The 18730-nt window shown below is 31.4% G+C and overlaps 1 protein-coding gene across 1 annotated transcript; it reads left to right on the plus strand.

The window, feature by feature from the left end:
* Positions 1 to 336: 336 nt before the first annotated feature.
* Positions 337 to 17965, plus strand: LOC134698018 (uncharacterized). The gene is made up of 6 exons (XM_063560306.1): positions 337 to 436; positions 6012 to 7013; positions 8391 to 8802; positions 9988 to 10014; positions 10743 to 14933; positions 15156 to 17965. Exons 2-6 carry the CDS (start codon positions 6021 to 6023, stop codon positions 17963 to 17965), a joined length of 8433 nt encoding a protein of 2810 aa, XP_063416376.1. The 5' UTR covers positions 337 to 436; positions 6012 to 6020.
* Positions 17966 to 18730: the final 765 nt, after the last annotated feature.

Here is an 18730-nt window from a genome sequence, read left to right on the forward strand (position 1 = left end):
CTGTTTTTGAAGTTTTCTTATGAATCCTGCTCCAAAGTAACGGTAAATTAGTATATTCAGTGGAATATCGAATGTCCTCTGTGTTATAATCACATCAATCCCACCCACAGATACCGTATTATACCCACTATTGTATGGTAGGATCATCGGTTGCCGTGTAGTTAGTAGCATGGTTAAGTAGTTACTACTGTCATCATTAGCCGCTCAACACTGAGGTTGTGAGTTCGAACCCTGCTGGTGTAGGTGCACTCGACTACAATCATAATTGACTCATGTCGAAGGTCGATGGTTTTCTCCGGGCACTATTTTTGTGTGCTTAAATCTATCTAGGATTTAGTTATTTTTCATTGATATACTAATTGTATCTATCATAGGTCACCACTACCAGCTCATCTTGCAGTCTTAGATTAGGGAGGAAACACCAGAGCATCAACAGGTAAGATATCAATTTTATTTAATAAGCGGGGTAGAAAGAGAGAGAAAGTATGAAGGAAAATTGATGTACATTATAATTTTAATATTGTTTTTTTTAGGAAGGAAATTATATTTTTCTTAAGTTAATTGTATGTTTGGTATATTTTATGATTGGTAATGTTCTTTCCCTTATCACTCCAAACTTTTCTGTGTGGATCCATTAATATACTAGACATTAAGGAAACAAGACACTCGGCTTTCTCTGCCTCATTTTAGTCTTATACTACGAACTTGAAATCAGTACTAGAATTCTTCATATATTTGTAAATTTGTAAAACTATTGGGATTCCAATCAAGACATGTTTGCCACTATATCAAGGTTTTCGGAAGACAAACATCAGCTCCCTTGAAACATGTGAAAGATACATAAACAAGCATATTTGTTTATTCAATTGGCCGAGCTAGTGTCAATTTTATTAATATTTATGGTAACCGTTCTTTTTACACTAAACATTAAACAGTTCGATTTTAATGACCATTATACGGTGTACACATTTAATGCATATTCATTATTAGTAATACTTTGAAATAACATTTTCGACTCTCGTTTTTCATATTTTAAAAGTTGATACTTGCATTAGCTTGGAAAACGCAACTATCTTCAGATTGGCACTTTGCGTCTTTAGTATTTTTGTTAGTTATTAGCTTTGCTATTGAGCTAATCTGGCCTAAAGATAATGTGGTCTTTTTTCATTACCCTGTTCTCCTTGTCGTCATCCTTCTGTCTGTCCGTCTTCGTAAACTCTTTAAAAGAAATATAATCCTCTGAAACTATTAGGTAAAATGTTATTAACTCTTATCTGAATGTTTTCTTGTGATATGTAGAATACAATGGTCTCCGGGGATCGGATCAGATTATATTCAGTTTATGCAGTTTTTGTTTAATATCTTATTATCCAAAACCAACACCAAAACCAAAAACAGGATTAAAAAAAGATCGATGAACCAAATAAGCAGCAAAAAAGGAAGTATGAGTTGATCGACTTGGTAAAATTGGTTAAATGACTGCTGAAGGAAGTTTTTCCCCATGAGAAATGATTTGTATTCCTTTTTTGTAGAAACCATAATAGATAGAGAGAAATTCTAATAGCAAAGATGTTAAAAACAATACGACATAAGAAATAAGTCAATAGCCAGAATGTCAACTAAAAGCCCTTGGTTTACTAAAATTACATGAATGATGATTTTTATTAGTTTTCTGTAAAAAATAAATTAAAAGCTATAGTTAAAGAGAAACATTTAAAGCAAAATAAGATGTACAATAAATTCAACATGACCAAATTGTCCCAATAGATAACATTTTTGTTTTCCCCAATTTAAAAAAAATTAGTTTAAACTTTTTGAAACAGGTTTAAAATTTAAATCAATATAAATCCTACAAATCTACCACTCAGGATTCGTAAATAAGCAACCATGAATGGTTGAAGTTAAGGAACCAAATAAATATCAAAATGGTTGACTTGTTTAAAAGTGATCGATGCAGGCTCTTGTGAATCTTTTTAATCGTTCTGATGAACTAAATACTTTAACAGATTGTTTTTAGTTTAATGTTATTTCAGCACTCCCACTCCCCTAAAGTTATTGGGTTTGTAGACGGGGTTCTGATGCTGAAAACATGTTTTATCCCGGTGCTATATGTGTTGGCAGGTCCAAAGTTGGTAGCCAGTAACTAAATGGTTGTTTTTTCTAATGTATATAATTTTTTTATCATTGTTTTGTACAAATATCAAGTCGTTAGTTTTCTTGTCTTACATTTTGTATTGTTGGCGATTTATAAATCTTGCCAATTGGTTTGATGCTTTCTCATTCTTTCAGATTGTGCGGTGACGTACAGTTTCTTACATTCACTCTATTTTTATTGGTTATGTTGTCTAATTTACAATTGTACCATATCTACAGGATTTATCACGTTTATATAAAATCATGTTAAATAATTTGTTTTTAATAAACCATAGATCTATAGCGAGTAATATATATGATCATTGATTTGCCTCCCACTTTGTGGTTTATTAAATGTATTTATATTCTTCTTATTTGCATCAAGTATGCTTCAGAGAAAACTAAATAGTATGTGTTTTGTTACTGAAATGATTCAAATGGAGCATGTTCTCCTATACATTTCAAGAACTGACATTTTCGGAAGTAAACAAATTTAAAGTTCATATTCCCATACCTTTCATCTTTAATTTAGCGATGAATATTATTCCAGAAAAGTAATCAGTACCATATTAACCCAAAACTTTACATTGAGGATTTTGTTATGTTTCAATCAAAAATGTTTTGTTTTGTTCATGCTTATGCTTGACCGATGTTTAAATCTGATTAATACATTTGGAAGAGACAAATCAAGTAATTATCAAAATCCCTGGAGTCGCATGCACAAAAAGGCCCCATTGCTTATGTCGACAGAGTAATGGTCTCATGCTATGCATGTATTACATCTGGTCCCGGCGCCATAAACCTTTTTTTTTCTGAGTAAAAAAATATTCTCAGAATGAATTATTTTACTCAGCTAAGAATGAAAACTTTTTCACCCGCCATAAAAAAATATTCTCAACATTGAGAATATTCTTAGCTGAGATTTTTTTTTCTTTTCTGAGAATTTTTTTCTTTCAGTTGTGTAAGCGGTAAAATAGATGTTTGAAAACTAAAAAGTATACCAAACTTCGCTTAAACTCAGTTTTATCTCTTTGGCAATAATGTAAAACATAAAAAAAGAATATATGATAGATAAAATGACAAGTACTGAAGTAGCATTTTGTAAGCATCGGTAAATGGAAAGTTTGTACTTCAAAGCATCTGTAAATGGACAAAAAGTCACAGGATACTGTATAAGTGGGCACTTGTTTGAAATTATAAGAGAACATTTTTGAAATATTTTGAGTTATTTACCCGTACGTTGTAAATATATATTACTTTTATATATTTTTTAATACAGTTTGAATACATGAAGTCTTCGTAGACGTTTACATGAAGAGTGCTTTTTCACGTCCGCACTTCTATCGTGCATGGCATGCTAAATAAACATTTGTTACGGACTAATAACATTCATTATGTATTCAGACGACATAAGAAGACAACATGTTAAAATTTTAAGTCATTTGTTTATTAAAGTGTAACAGAGCTACCAGCAAAAAAAAAATACATAAAAAAACCAGATGCTTTTAGGCAGCAATCATTTGATTTTCTGGGGGGTGGGGGATTTTTTTAGATTTGTTTTCAGTTTTAGGAGAAAAAAATAATTTGTTTTTGACCCTGAGAAAATAAAATGTTTGTTTCACCCTCAGCTGCCACTATGTTTAATGCTAAAAATGACAGAAAAAAATGTTTTCGACAAAAAATTTAATTCGTTTTCAATATTCGAGATATTGATACAGAATTTTATAGTTTAATACAATTTAATAATTATGCAAGTAGTAAAACTGCATGGCATATTTCATTGTTCATTTCATTTATTAACAACACCTTGTGAAAATATTGTTTTCGAAAATAAAAACTGTTTAAATGTAACAAACAAAACTGTCAGTCACATTGATGTATGAGGGTATGATAAGGGGAAAAGGGGCGTGGGGTGGTTCTATTTTCCCGTATTCTGTAATTCTATTGGCCCTTTTTCTCTATTCAGCATGTTCAGTAAGAAATGTTTTCTGTAAAATTCTTGTGTTCTGATCGTGTATTTTTTCTGTCTGTATCAATGACATATAAATGACGACACTACCCAGTTATCCCCCCTCCCCCCACACACTTTTCCCCTTCCCCCGAATCTGTCACTATGCTGTACAAATGATACATTAATCAATTTTAACTTCGATCTGTTTCAAACCAAACAAGGGAGGGGATTATTAAACTTTCTTTCTTAAAATTGGGATATCTGAAATATGAACGACATCTGGTATACTTGATTGTTATTCATATATTTGGTAAATGGACATCAAGTTTAACACCCCATTATTCATTCTTATTTCTTTTTCTGTGTTTTGCACATTTCTTCCTTATTTCTTTCTTTTTTTAAAAAAAAAGGGGGGGGGGGTATTTTCCATTCTGAAAATCACCTTGTATATCTTATGAAATTTCAAATAAAGATCTGATATACAAGCTGTATATTTAATACATGTACTATCAGTGTAGGGGTTTCTACAATGAGCAGCTGTTTAATTGGTTGCTTTTTTGTGGTCTCTTTAAAAAATCGATAAGATTAATTTGCTACAACCAACTAACAAAGATGGGGTTATCAACTTAAATTTTCGATTCTCATATGCTATCACAGAATTATAAGACATTATGGTTTTTTTCGGATACAATTTCATTTAAAGTAGAGATTTTAAAATTTGAAATGTCAAAATTTCTACTTTAAAAAAAATTCAAGACCAAATTTATGTTTACTATATGTCTCACATATGCTTCGGAATCCTTAAAAACCTTATTGACATTTAATTCTATATCAAAATACCCTCAAAAGCAACATGTAAGATTTTTTTATTTACTTAAGTATGGTTTTGGCTATACTCAAATATTTAAGAATATTCTTTACTCTGAGTAAAAAAATATATGAGAATTTTATGGCGGTGTATTTTGCTGAGAATAAAAAAGTTGAGAAAATTCTCAGGCTGAGTTAAAAAAAGGTTACTCAAATAGTTTTATGGCGCCGGGGCCAGATGTGAATCAATATTCAGTACAATTAAATTTCAGTCAGGAATAGAACACATTCGATGAGTACACAGATTTGAATTCTTCTAAGACCGCAAAATCATGTCGATTGTGAAATCCAACGTGATTGTAATATCATGTTTGTACATTTAAACTTTAAGGGGACATAGAAGGAATGCGTTCATTAAAAATGTCTTTTATTCTGTTTTAGTCTGGTATCTTAAATGGGTTTGATACGGATGTATAGCTTTAAAAATAAATTGTTTACGTGACTAATTTATTTTATGTTTTATTACACACTATTACTGTTACCAATATTACATAACAATATTTCAATATTTTAAATGAGTTCATGTTTAACGGGGAATTTCACATCTGTCTGATTATGGCTTTTAATATTAGATAATCTTGCATCGTTTTTGCCATCCTCATCTTTGATTTGGATAAATTTAGTTGAGAATATGTGAATATCGGCGGAATAAAATATTAAGACAAGTTGTCTATTTAAAAAGTAAGTTGATCATTAATTTAATCTTAATTAACATTTGTTCCTGATGAAAAATGTGGTGAGTTCGTTTTAAAAAGAGCCAAACCAAGTTTTCAAAAATAGTAAATGCTTTTGATGCATTGAATGTTGATTGCATTACGCAAGGTGTATATCACGGCGAACAAATGTTTTTGATTAGTTATCTTAAGCAAGGTATATTTAGTTTCTAAAGTTTGTTTTCAAATGTTCAAATATAGTAGTTAAATCCAAAAATAGCTCAACATGCTTTACTCTTTTCATTTATATTAAGATTCAAATATTTAAAAAAAATGACTTATTGTAAAGAAAATGTATCTATATATCAATTAGATTTAAGCTTTTACAAAAAAGTTTACTTAAACAGGTGAGAAAAATGACACAAAAGGAACAGGAAAACTTTTTGAAAAATGCAATTTTAATTGTTGATCATACGAAAACTGCATTGATTGCATTGGTGGATTTAGATCTTCAAAACAAAAGTCTAACATTTGAACAATTTCTCAATAAGAACCAACATGAAGCTTACCATTTGTGTTACAATAGAGGTAAATGCTGTCAGTGTGCTTGTCCTTACATGTTACCGTCTGTTCGAATCATATATCCAGCGCAGCTAGAACTTTTATATGACAAATTATCACAAAAATTACCTTGTCATGTTTTGAAACTCAAGACACTGTCACCAGTATGTTGTAGTTTTGCACAAAACGGAATATCAACGAATGTGTTGGATATATCATTGGCAAGATGTATTCTTACAAACTTTTGCCATGAAGTCTTTTGGTATAGCTGCTTACAATTCAAAGGTGAGTCTTTGGAAGATTACCTGAACTCAAATAAACATACTATATACCATCTTTTGAACAATAATACCAATTGTTGTCTGTGTCCATCTGGCTTTGTATTTCCATGTGATCGACCTCAGATCATTCATTCAGAATGGAACAACATGTTTTCGTCTCTATTATTACCCTGTAAAAATGACAGAAAACGTTCATATAATGGCACAACCAGTATTTGCTCCGTGTCCGCCACACCGGGAATCAGTATTCACCATTTAGATTTGAAGCTACAAGGGGTACTTCTTCAATACTGTTGTCCATTGAGAAAAAGTGTGGCCGATTTAGCTGACATAAGAAACGTAAAATACGGTCATGTTCAGGAAGCAAGAATGTCCGATGTAGATTACAAGCATGTTTTCAATGACATAGAAAAAAACCTGATGGCAATAGCAACCGTATGTGGAAATATAGGTGAAGTAAAACAGAGTCTTCAAGATTTACAAAATAGAACATTAGATGCGACATTATGTCTTCAATATCAGAATTCTCTGTTAGAGCACCTTCGTTATGTGAATGAAATGAAAGATGTAAGTAGGATTATTCTCAATATTTTGCTGATTGCAATGAATTAAAAGAATGGTTTTACATTATAATAAAATCGAAACTTTGGAAAAACTGAGAAAAAACATACTCGAATGTCCGGCATCAACAATAAATGATGTAAATGAAAATAACACACATTAATTATTTATTTATAGTTACGTTAATCTTTTGTAAAGGGAAGAACATAATTTTTTGTTGCATTAAAACGAATTGATTTTCATACAATTAAAACAGTTCTGCTATAAAAGAAATCTTTAATTAACTTATTTTTAAGCACGGTATTGTGTTGCCAAGACATTGTACAGTAAATGACTAATGACTTTAATTCATATCAAAGTCAGAAAAAAACATTTAGCTTCCTGCATGTTGTATAGCGTTAACGTAAAAAGATTTTTTTTTATAACTAAAAAAATGATTTAACTATTGAGAATATTCAAATATAGAAAAATACAACTTTTGGACAAGGACAATACTCCTAAGCGCCATTCTCATTTATATCAGGGTTTTTTCCGACGTAGTCGGTATAGTTTCGGTTTGTGCACTTTGAACTTAAGGACGCTTCACTATGGCACCAGACTACGCATGCTCGAAAATCCTTTCTGTGATTGGATGAAATGCTGTCATGTTGGGTTATTTGGTTGTGTTTGAAAAAACGTCTCGAAAATTATATCGTGATGGAAAGCAAGTAAAAAACTATAAATATTTGAACTATTAAAATAATTGTTTCTCCAATAGCTCTTTGCATCCATGACAGCTGTTTATTCGGGACAATTATATAATTTTTAATGTGAACTTTGTTGTACGAATGTACATGACTTTTAGAACGCACCTACGCATGTGAGATTTCCGCGGGATTTTGGTGAATGTATACAGAAAGATACTACTTATGCTACCAATAGTTTCTAGCTTTGTTAAACATGAATTAAGTTTAATGTTAACAGTAGTAAATGTATATTTGTTTCTTTTTATTTGCACTAGATTTTTTGACAAATAAAATGTTAGGTGTCATCACAATAGTCTTATATATTATTGCCTTAATATAACATACAGACTTAGTAAAGCAATTCTTGTAGTTATATTCAGATGGAGATTTTATTAAAGAGGTCCTGCATCATTATTAGTCATCGTGCTTCTGAAGGTTATCGAAATGATAGTTTTAAGCATAATACTCAAATTTAAATACGTCGGATATCTTTTTTAAAGATAGTTCTTGTTATATTTCATTTCTTGTATGTATCTTTCTTCAAGCAATCTGGAAAAAAAATCATTGATACAGATTCTTTTAAATCTTTCACATTAACGAATTTGTATATTTAATATTAAAAACATGTGTCTACATCTTTCTACTTTATATCTCACAGAATATTCAAATCTGCTGTAAAGAGGTAAAGTCATCTGTAGGAAAACTTAAAAAAGATTTTTCAAAGAAAATGTCTAAACTTGCAAATGAAAAAACAGTTGAAGCAATTGCAAATGAGGTCAAGGACTTAAAAATTCGCATTCCCCGTAAACTCGACAAGTACTACAAGACAAACTGCAGAGAACAACGAACTATCCAGCATTCTGTAAATAAATTAGCAAAACAATGTAAAGAGCAAACAAAAGAAGTAGATCAAAAAGTTAATTCCGTTGTGAAGTCAATTGCAGATTTTAAAACAAATATGGACACGCGTTTGAATACCGTAGAAAATACAGTAGAAATGATGTCGAAAAATGTTGAAGAACTTGCAATAAGCATTCCAGAAAAAGTAGAGAAATGCATAGATGAAAAGGGTATTTATGTTTTATCAACGTATAATGTACATTGTTGTGGTTATATAGTACTTTAATAGCAAAAATGTTCAACATTTTTTATAACTTTAAACAAGGCACATGTTGAATTCAGATACAAAAATGTAAACAAGCTCATGCTTTCCAAAAACTTTTTACAATTGATCTCATTTAGGCGTCATGAACAATACATATGTCCCGCAATACAGGTTTAGATTTTAGTTGAAATTAGGTTTGAATAATTTACATTGCTTCCAGTACCATTGGAATAGTATTTGATGTCTTCTTGGTAATTGACTAAATTTCAATCTAAAAAAAATACTCCTTTCCGATCATGTTTTACTCTTTTCTAATTTATGTTGAACTGGGGCATAATTGTCCCATGTAAGAGCGATTTTCGAGCGTTAACAAACATGATTAACCAGGACAAAGTAAATGTACAAAACTGAATGATGATGGTGATGTATGACTGCGTAACGTCCAGTTGCAATTTAATATACATATTCGAGACGAACACATTTAAATGTAATATAAATATTAACGCTGTTGTTAACCAGACCGAAACGTTGACTCCGATATTTAACGTATAAGTTAAAATCCACAGAAAGACAGGTAATCCTACGTACACACATTATATTGACTCTGAGCCGTTCAATAATGTGCTATTACTCCTAAATACCACGTATTTTAAATGCGGAAAAGCAGCAAATACAAATTTTAAAGTCTGGTTCCAAGACTTTCTACAATCGAGACAAACAAGCTACAAGAAGACCACACAAAAGGTCATAAGACAGGAACTCGTAGCAGTAGATAAGTCATTCACCTAGTTTTGATCACAATACTGTTAAATGTGGTGTTCCAAGCACGAACCAATCAATCAAAAAATCCAAGTGCAAATGCTATAGTCTTCTTTTCAACTATAGTACTTTGTATATTATACACTTTTAAATTTCTAAAATATAAAAAAAAAGAAAAAAAAAGACCTGCTTATATTAATTTTACGGGGCTCATCATAGAGGCCCTGCTAACGGATAAGTTTCATGAAACATAATAAGCCCAAGCATAGCGTCGAAATATCAATATAGTTCACTAAGTAATAAGTGTTTATCAAAGGGTAATTGTCTTATTGTCTATGTAGCTATGGTTGTATCTATTGAGGAATTCATTCTGTTTACTTTTCTAATTTAGGTTTGTCCAAGAGATCAAAGCTCATTGGTATGTACTTTACTTTTGATTGATTATCTGTTAATAATTAACCACTACAAAAGTCGAGGTATTACCATGAGTTTTAGTGAAGCAGTTGCACAGTTATTATTCGTCTATCAATATAAATACTAAAAATTTATAAGCTTAATCTAAAAAAGGAAACAGTGAAAGCTGTTTGAAGTAAAGTAGTTTGATAGACATTTTGACAATGGAGTTATGCAAACTGGAATATATTAGTTTATTTATCCTATAATTTACTGAGATATTCTCTATACCTGTGCTTACATAAATATCAATGTTTATTTGGTGATTGTTTACAAAGGTGACAATTGGTTAATTTCGACTTCAAAATACGACCATTAATTAGCTGGCATATTTTCACAACAGCACTGACCGATTGAGATATTTATTTCATGATTATATTTAATTGATGTATAAAAAAATATCAAATTGTGTACAGAAGACTAAGTTTATTATATATGTATGCCTCTGTTCAAGAATTGGATTAACATAATTTTTCAACAGTCACTCGTTTTCTCGACTGCAATCAAATGATGCAAATTCAATTTATTGTCCTTTTAAATATTAATTATCGATTGGTCTGTACGAGAAGGTGACATTCAAAAAATGTCTACCGCTCATAAATGGGATATAGTAAATTGTCTCCCTCGTATTAGACTATCAAAATCTGCCATTTTAACATGAAGTATGATAATAAAATATACACTTTTTTAAAGGTTTAACCATGTTAGAAATTGATAATCACAGCAAGGAAAATACATTCGTAACAACGTCTGTGGTTTCTTCCTGTGTGCAGTTACTTCAAGATAACAATATATTGGTACTCACTGGACGAGCTGGATCTGGAAAAAGTAGAAACAGTTTGGAAATTCTACGGCAGTATAAACTTCAAGGGTATGATGTCATTAAATTATCAGACTTAAAAGATTTTGAAGATTCCTTTAAAGGAGATGTGGAGACCATTATTTTGTGTGAAGACATATTTGGTAGGACTAATAATGTATTTACTCAGAATTCAGATATTGAAATACTCGATAGGGTTCATGCTTATGTCAATATGGGTAAAACAAAAGTAATTTTTACTATTAGAGATATCGTTAAACGGTCATGTAAATGGGTGTTCTCATCGTATAGGTTATTTTATAAAAGTGTTGAAGTAGATCTTTGCTCAAAGGAATTAGAATTAAAGATGGAGGAAAAGAAAGCATTGTTTGTCGGGTATTGTCATGTTAATAATTTTCAGATAGTTGGACTGAACGAACAAGAAAATTTTAAAGACGAAGTCATTTTAGATGACAAAGTTACAGTCAAACTGAATCGTATTACCCTAAATCAGGTTATAAAAACTGAGCCAATACTAGGTTTCCCCCAAACATGTTGCCTTTTTACAGGAAATAGAAAATTTACTAGACTAGGGGAAGCGTTCTTCAAACACCCGTCCAGTTGTCTGACAGAAGAGATAGAAAATTTGCGGAAATCTGGCAAAGAAGTTTTTTCTGACAAAATAAAATACTCTTTGCTTGTATATGTTCTCTTAAATGGAGATCTTTTAGATAAAAATCAAATAAACTCTAACAAAATGAGCGAAATTATAATTTCATGCTACGATTATAGTCCAAATTCCATTTCGGAACATAATATCTTCGATGCAATTGATGAGATGATTGGTCAATATCTAATAAAAGGATATTGTACAAATTCCTACAAATTTCAGCATCAGACAGTATTTGAAAGTGTTCTAATTTCATACAGTAGAATTAATCCAGTGCTAATTTTGTCTAAATTGGCGTTTGATTTTATCAGAGAAATGGTGCGCCTTGAAGGATTTCAAGAAAAGGAAGGAGAAATAGTCATGAAGATTCCTGTCAGATACTATCCAAATCTTTGTAAACGCATTATTCAAATTCTCCAAAACGAATATTCTCTGAAATCTCAAAGTTTGATTCAGCTTTTATGTGATTCAGAAATAATGAGAGAAAATAACGTAACCTTTGTTGAACATTTGATTGATGAGGCCCATAGAGTTTTGCCGTTGCAACACTTGAAAATTATAATTTCATACCAAGACGAATCAGAATCGGTCAATTTCTATCTTCCAGTCGCTTTACTTGAAAATGTTATCAAACAGAAGAATATGACAGAGTCGCTGTTTCCATTGTTATGGCACACTCGCTCTATCTTTCAAAACGATAGTAATAATGAAATAATTCAGTGTTGTAAAGCGTCTGTATTGTCAGTATTTCTATCTGCTGTAGTTCAAGAGCATTCAGAAAATATTCTCAGACGGATTTTGAGTATGATACAAGATTTCAAACTTACGCGTGATAACGACGAGTATTTCACAAAAGTTGTTTGTTCAACACCTCCGACGAACAAAAAACTAATGATATGGCTGCTAGAAAATATTGGCATGGAATATTTAGACAGAAAAGCCTTATGTTTTGAAATATGCTTTAGATCCTGGACAAACCTTTTGCACTTATTGACGAAAGATCCTAGCACTGCTGGAATTGACTTAACGTGTCTAATAAAAGAGTTATGTAGTTCAGGAAAATATGAAATTGTGAAATGGTTAGTAGAGAAAATAAATTGTTCCCTTATATCTATGGACATAAACATTAACGGAAAAAAGGATGAAAACATTCATTGGCTTCTAGAAAATGTTAACAAATCAACGTTCAATATGCAAACAGCTATCAGAGAACTTTGTTCATCAGGAAACATACATATTGTTCAGTGGTTCATGCAAAATTTCAAACCAATTTCCGTTCTTGATATGCAAACTGTTCTGAATGAAGCCTGTCGTGCAGGAAACATCTGTGTGGTAACATGGTTGATCAAAAGCACAAATAAATCTTTATTTGACCTTAACGAGGCGATTTTAGCAGCTTGTATCAGTAAGAGAAATGATTTAATAACACTTTTAGTAGATAGCTTGGATCCTTTATCGTTTGATATGAATATCTTGCTGAGGATGTGTAGAAAAGGGCAGAGTGGTATTGTAAACCAATTATTACGAATCATTAGGCATTTCACATTACCTGAAGTCATAGACTGTGCTAGAAAAGCGTGTGAACAGGACAAATTAGAGATAGTTCAGTGGCTGATAAAGGCTCTGAATTCAAATAACTACCTTAAATCAAATTCTCTTTTTAATATGAAAGTGGCGTTAAACATAGCATGTCAAGGCGAAGATGAAATACATATTTTAGATTTTTTGTTACAAAATGTTGTGCATAAACAATTTGATATGAAGGCAGGAATTGAAACGGCAATAAGGGTAAATAACATCAAAATTGTTCAGATGCTGTTAAAAAGTGATGCCCATCAATTGATATATACCAATATTGCTTTGAATTACGCGTGTCGTTTTAACAGAATTGACATAATAAAAGCCCTACTTCAAAGTATTAGTAGTACTGCTATTGACATTCCAACCATGAAATCTGTATTGAACAAGGGAATTGAATTTAATAGATCAGATATAGCAAAGTGTGTGCTAGACAAGTGCGATCATTCTCTATTTGACCTGAAAAGGATATTTACTGACGCTTGCTATGATGACAAATTTGAAATACTGGGGTTCTTGATATTATTCGTTCATCATAAACTGCTTGACATGAATAAGGCAATATATGCAGCACTCGATGAGTTTCCAAAGATATCATTGCGAGTTATTGAGTTATTATTAACCCATAGTGATCGCTCATTATTTGACATGGCGTATATTCGCGAAATTCTTCATCGTGCATGTCGCAATAATGAAATCCATAAAATCAAAATTTTGGTAGCGCATTTTGATAATACTTTGCTCGGTTTTGATTCAGTAATGAATGATGCGTGCAAAGATGAAAACCTGCTTGTTGTCCAATGGCTAGTAGAAAACGTTGACAATACGTTGTTTGACGATAAAACAGCACTAGATTACGCTATTGGCGAGGATAAAGAGGATGATGATGACAGTGAGTTTTTTAATTTTGACATCATCGACTTTTTATTGAAAAGATTAGTTACTGAAGACGTGTTGCCATATATAACAGAAATGCATAGACTAATGAGAGTGGCATGCTTCCACTTTAAAAAGGATATAATCCAATTGTTAATAGAAAAAGTAGATAATTCTTTGCTTAATATAGACACAGTCATGAATCGAGCGTGTTTATATAGTCGCTTCGATGTTGTCAAATGGCTAGTTGAAAATGTTGACAATGGGTTTTTTGACGTTAAATCAGCATTAGTTAATGTTATTGGTGAGGATGAAGAGTATTATGATTACAATGATGACGATTGTGGTGATGATGATGATCTTGATTTTGATATAATCGAACTTTTATTAAAAAGATGTATTGATGAAGACGTTTTGCGATATAACAAAAATTTGAAAAAGGTAATGAGAGTTTCATGCTTCCAGTTTAAAAAGGATATAATCCAATGGTTAATAGAAAAAGTAGATAATTCTTTGCTTGATATAGACACTGTATTGGATATAGCGTATTTTAATGATCGCGTGGGTGTTGTCAAATGGCTATTAGAAAATGTTGATAGTACATTGGTTTTCGTAAAAACAGCACTAGATTGTGTTATTGATAAGATGGAATATTATTATTTTGATGTTGACGATGATGATCTTGGTGTTGAAATAATTGACCTTTTATTACAAAGATGTATTGATGAAGACGTTTTGCCATATATAACAGAATTGAAAGGGTTAATGCTAGTGTCATGCTTCAGATTTAATAAGGATATAATCCTATTGTTAATAGAAAAAGTAGATAATTCTTTGCTTGGTTTAGACACAATAATGAATCGAGCGTGTTCATCTGGTTGCTTTGAAGTTGTCAAATGGCTACTAGAAAATGTTGACAAAACGTTGTTTGACGTTAAAACAGCTTTAGATTGCGCTATTAGTAAGGATAAAGAGGATGCTAACGATGATGATGATTATGACGATGATGATGATGATGATGATGATGATGATAATGATGATAATAATATTTATTTTGATATAATCGACCTTTTATTAAAAAAATGTATTGATGAAGACTTTTTGCGATATAACAAAAATTTGAAAAAGTTAATGAGAGTTTCATGCTTCCAGTTTAAAAAGGATATACTCCAATTGTTGATAGAAAAAGTAGATAATTCTTTGCTTAATATAGACACAGTCATGAATCGAGCGTGTTCATATAGTCGCTTCGATGTTGTCAAATGGCTATTAGACAATGTTGACAATAGGTTTTTTGACGTTAAATCAGCATTAGATTATGCTATTGGTGAGGATGAAGAGGATGATGATGACGATGATGACGATTGTGGTGATGATGATGATCTTGATTTTGATATAATCGAACTTTTATTAAAAAGATGTATTGATGAAGACGTTTTGCGATATAACAAAAATTTGAAAAAGTTAATGAGAGTTTCATGCTTCCAGTTTAAAAAGGATATAATCCAATGGTTAATAGAAAAAGTAGATAATTCTTTGCTTGGTATAGACATTGTATTGAATAGAGCGTATTTAAATGGTCGCGTGGGTGTTGTCAAATGGCTATTAGAAAATGTTGATAGTACATTGGTTTTCGTAAAAACAGCACTAGATTGTGTTATTGATAAGATGGAATATTATTATTTTGATGTTGACGATGATGATCTTGGTGTTGAAATAATTGACCTTTTATTACAAAGATGTATTGATGAAGACGTTTTGCCATATATAACAGAATTGAAAGGGTTAATGCTAGTGTCATGCTTCAGATTTAATAAGGATATAATCAAATTGTTAATAGAAAAGATAGATAATTCTTTACTTGGTATAGACACAGTATTGAATCGAGTGTGTTCAAAAGGTAGGACTGAAGTAGTTAAATGGTTAGTGGAACATGTTGATAATACATTGTTGAACTTCAACATTGCAATGAGTAATGTCTGTTCTAGACTAGATGGTTTAGATTTAGCTATGTGGTTACTAGCAAATACTGATGACAAAGAGATTGACATGAATATATCATTTATCAATGCTTGTACAAAAGGCAATCTAGATATTCTTGAATGGATATTCAAAAAGTGTGGTAGTCAAGTGTTAGACGCGAAGACAGCCCTGAATGCATCTTGTTTGAATGGTAATTTCAACACGGTCAAATTCATTTTGGAACGATTCGAAACTCAACATTTTGACTTGAGCACTGCAATGATAAAGGCGTGCCGAAGTCAGTCAATAAACAGTGTAGAAATTGGCATATGGCTGTGGAATAAATTAAACTGTGGTGAATTTGATATATCAAAGGCAATGATCAACGCCTGCAGGCATGGCAATTTAGGGATGACTAAATGGCTTTTGGAGAAAAATGATATCGATTTATTTGATATGTCAGTAGCTCTCAATAGTGCATGCCAGAGTAACAAAAGTTTAGTGGTCGAATGGATGATATGTAATATACCTACAGATAAAATTCATGTCCAAACAGCTATCAAAAACACATGCGCGAACAATTCAAATGACCTATCTATTATCAAGTGTTTTATTAAGAGTAGCGGAAAAATGAATTTAGACTTAAATATTCTTGTTAAAGAGGCTTGTACATACGAAAGAACGGATATAATAGAATGGGTGCTTGAACATTGTGACAAAGACTCCTTGAATATTTTAGATCTACTTACTACCCTGGTAAGTAATGAAAGCAATCCGGAAACTTCTATAATATACAGAAATGATAAATCGAAACATGATCCGAGTATGCAGAATCTTATTTTGAAGATTTTAAAGAATAACTCACATCTTTGTTGTGGTTACAATTCTATTTTAAGCAAAGCATGTTCGGAGGGCTGGATCGACATATTCAAATGGATCATAACGAAAATTGATTATACCGAATTAAATATCACTGACGCAGTCAATATAGCGTCACAGAATGGAAGATGTGACATTATCAGTTGGTCACTCTCAAATTTAAACCCTGATCAAATCGATGCCAATACAATCCTGGCTGAAGCAAGCGGGTTTGGCTGGGTGGAAGTTGTGAAGAACATATTCAGTCTTCCTATAAAAGGTCATCTCAATTTCAGTAATGCAATGAATGACGCCTGTGCATTTGGGCGAGCAGAAGTAGTAAGCTGGCTTTTAGAAAATAATGCAAAAGAAATGTTTGATTTATCTACAGTAATGATTGCTGCTTGCATTAACGGATGGATGGATATTTTAAATTGGATTCTTGAGAAAACAGACTATATGTTGCCTAACATTGGTTGTGCTATAATCGAAGCATGTGCAGCTGGTAATATCAGCATCGTACAGTTACTTTTCTCTACGTTTGAAAAGGAAATGTTTGACAAACACAAATTATCAACAAGAATATGTGAAAAAGTTAGCAATGAGAAAGTTGTTTTATTTCTACTCGAAAATCTAAATGCAGATGGCTTTCAAATGGATAACATCTTAAACAAAGCTAGTGGATTTGGTTGGTTAGAGGTCGTCAACTGGATAATGGATAACGGACCGGATATCAATACCGTTGGAGCAGCATTCGAAAATGCTTGTAAAAGTTGTGAGATAGACATAGTTAATTGTCTACAAAATAAAATCAGCCGAGACAATATTCAAACGGGGCTGTTGACTGCATGCAAGTCTGGCTTTGAGGAAATAGTAGAGGTATTGTTAGATAATCCAAATCATGAACATCTTGAAATGGCAACATTACTAAATGAAGCGTGTCGGTGTGGAGAACAAACCGTTGTAGAAGTGTTGCTTAGAAAAGTTGATAACGCATTATTTGACAAACGAACTGCAATTAACGAAGCATGCAGAAGCAAAATACCCGAAGATTTGGTATATTTCTTGATAAAAGACCTGCAAAATAATGATTTTGATAATGAGGTCGTCAGTGAAAATGCGCGCAAACATAGCTGGACTAAGGTAATGATGCAACTCAAAAGGAAGTCGTAATAAAAAAAAACACATATTACTTAAGATGATTCTCAAATTGAATAGAAAAAAACATACTTAAACGATCGCCATTTTATAACAATCCAAGTCCTTGAAATTGACTCTTATGATCAAAACTTTATTTAAATTTTAAACAGAATACTATTAGTTTAATTGCACTTCAAAAAGATATTATAAACTTTTATAGATAATCTTTATAGAAATAAAATTTGTTTTTTTATTTATCAAATGGTTTATACTAAAATATATGAATGATCATATATTGAAAATTTTCAAATTTAGAAAACTTTCAAATGTGTGCATTTATGTAGTCGACAACTTATTTTAACTCTAATGTATCATAATTAATTAATACATGTCAATATAATCTTTTTTTTTACCAAAATGTGAAATGATTGTATTTAAATTTAAATTTTAATTTTACAATTAATCAACTGATTTGTGTAAATAGCTCCTCAACGTTTGAATCAATTTATGATTATACATCAAGCATAATTTTAGTTCTAACTGTTTTGACTCTGAAACATGTCAATTTTTTTTTGTCTCGGGACTGTTAAAGAAACATTACCTTTCGAAATGTGAATCTGGTTTATTATTGGTTTGTAAAATTGTTTGCATGTGCATATGACTAAACAAAAGTAGGAAAACCGTTTGATTATACTTCACTTTTGCAAAGCCGTATTATACTTCCTAATAACCATAGAAAAAGAAACATTTTTAGATACCTAGTACCTATTTCCTATAAAACTGGTAAAAAATAAAAAT

Source organism: Mytilus trossulus, chromosome 14, assembly GCF_036588685.1.
Source record: "Mytilus trossulus isolate FHL-02 chromosome 14, PNRI_Mtr1.1.1.hap1, whole genome shotgun sequence".
Lineage (NCBI taxonomy): Eukaryota > Metazoa > Mollusca > Bivalvia > Mytilida > Mytilidae > Mytilus > Mytilus trossulus.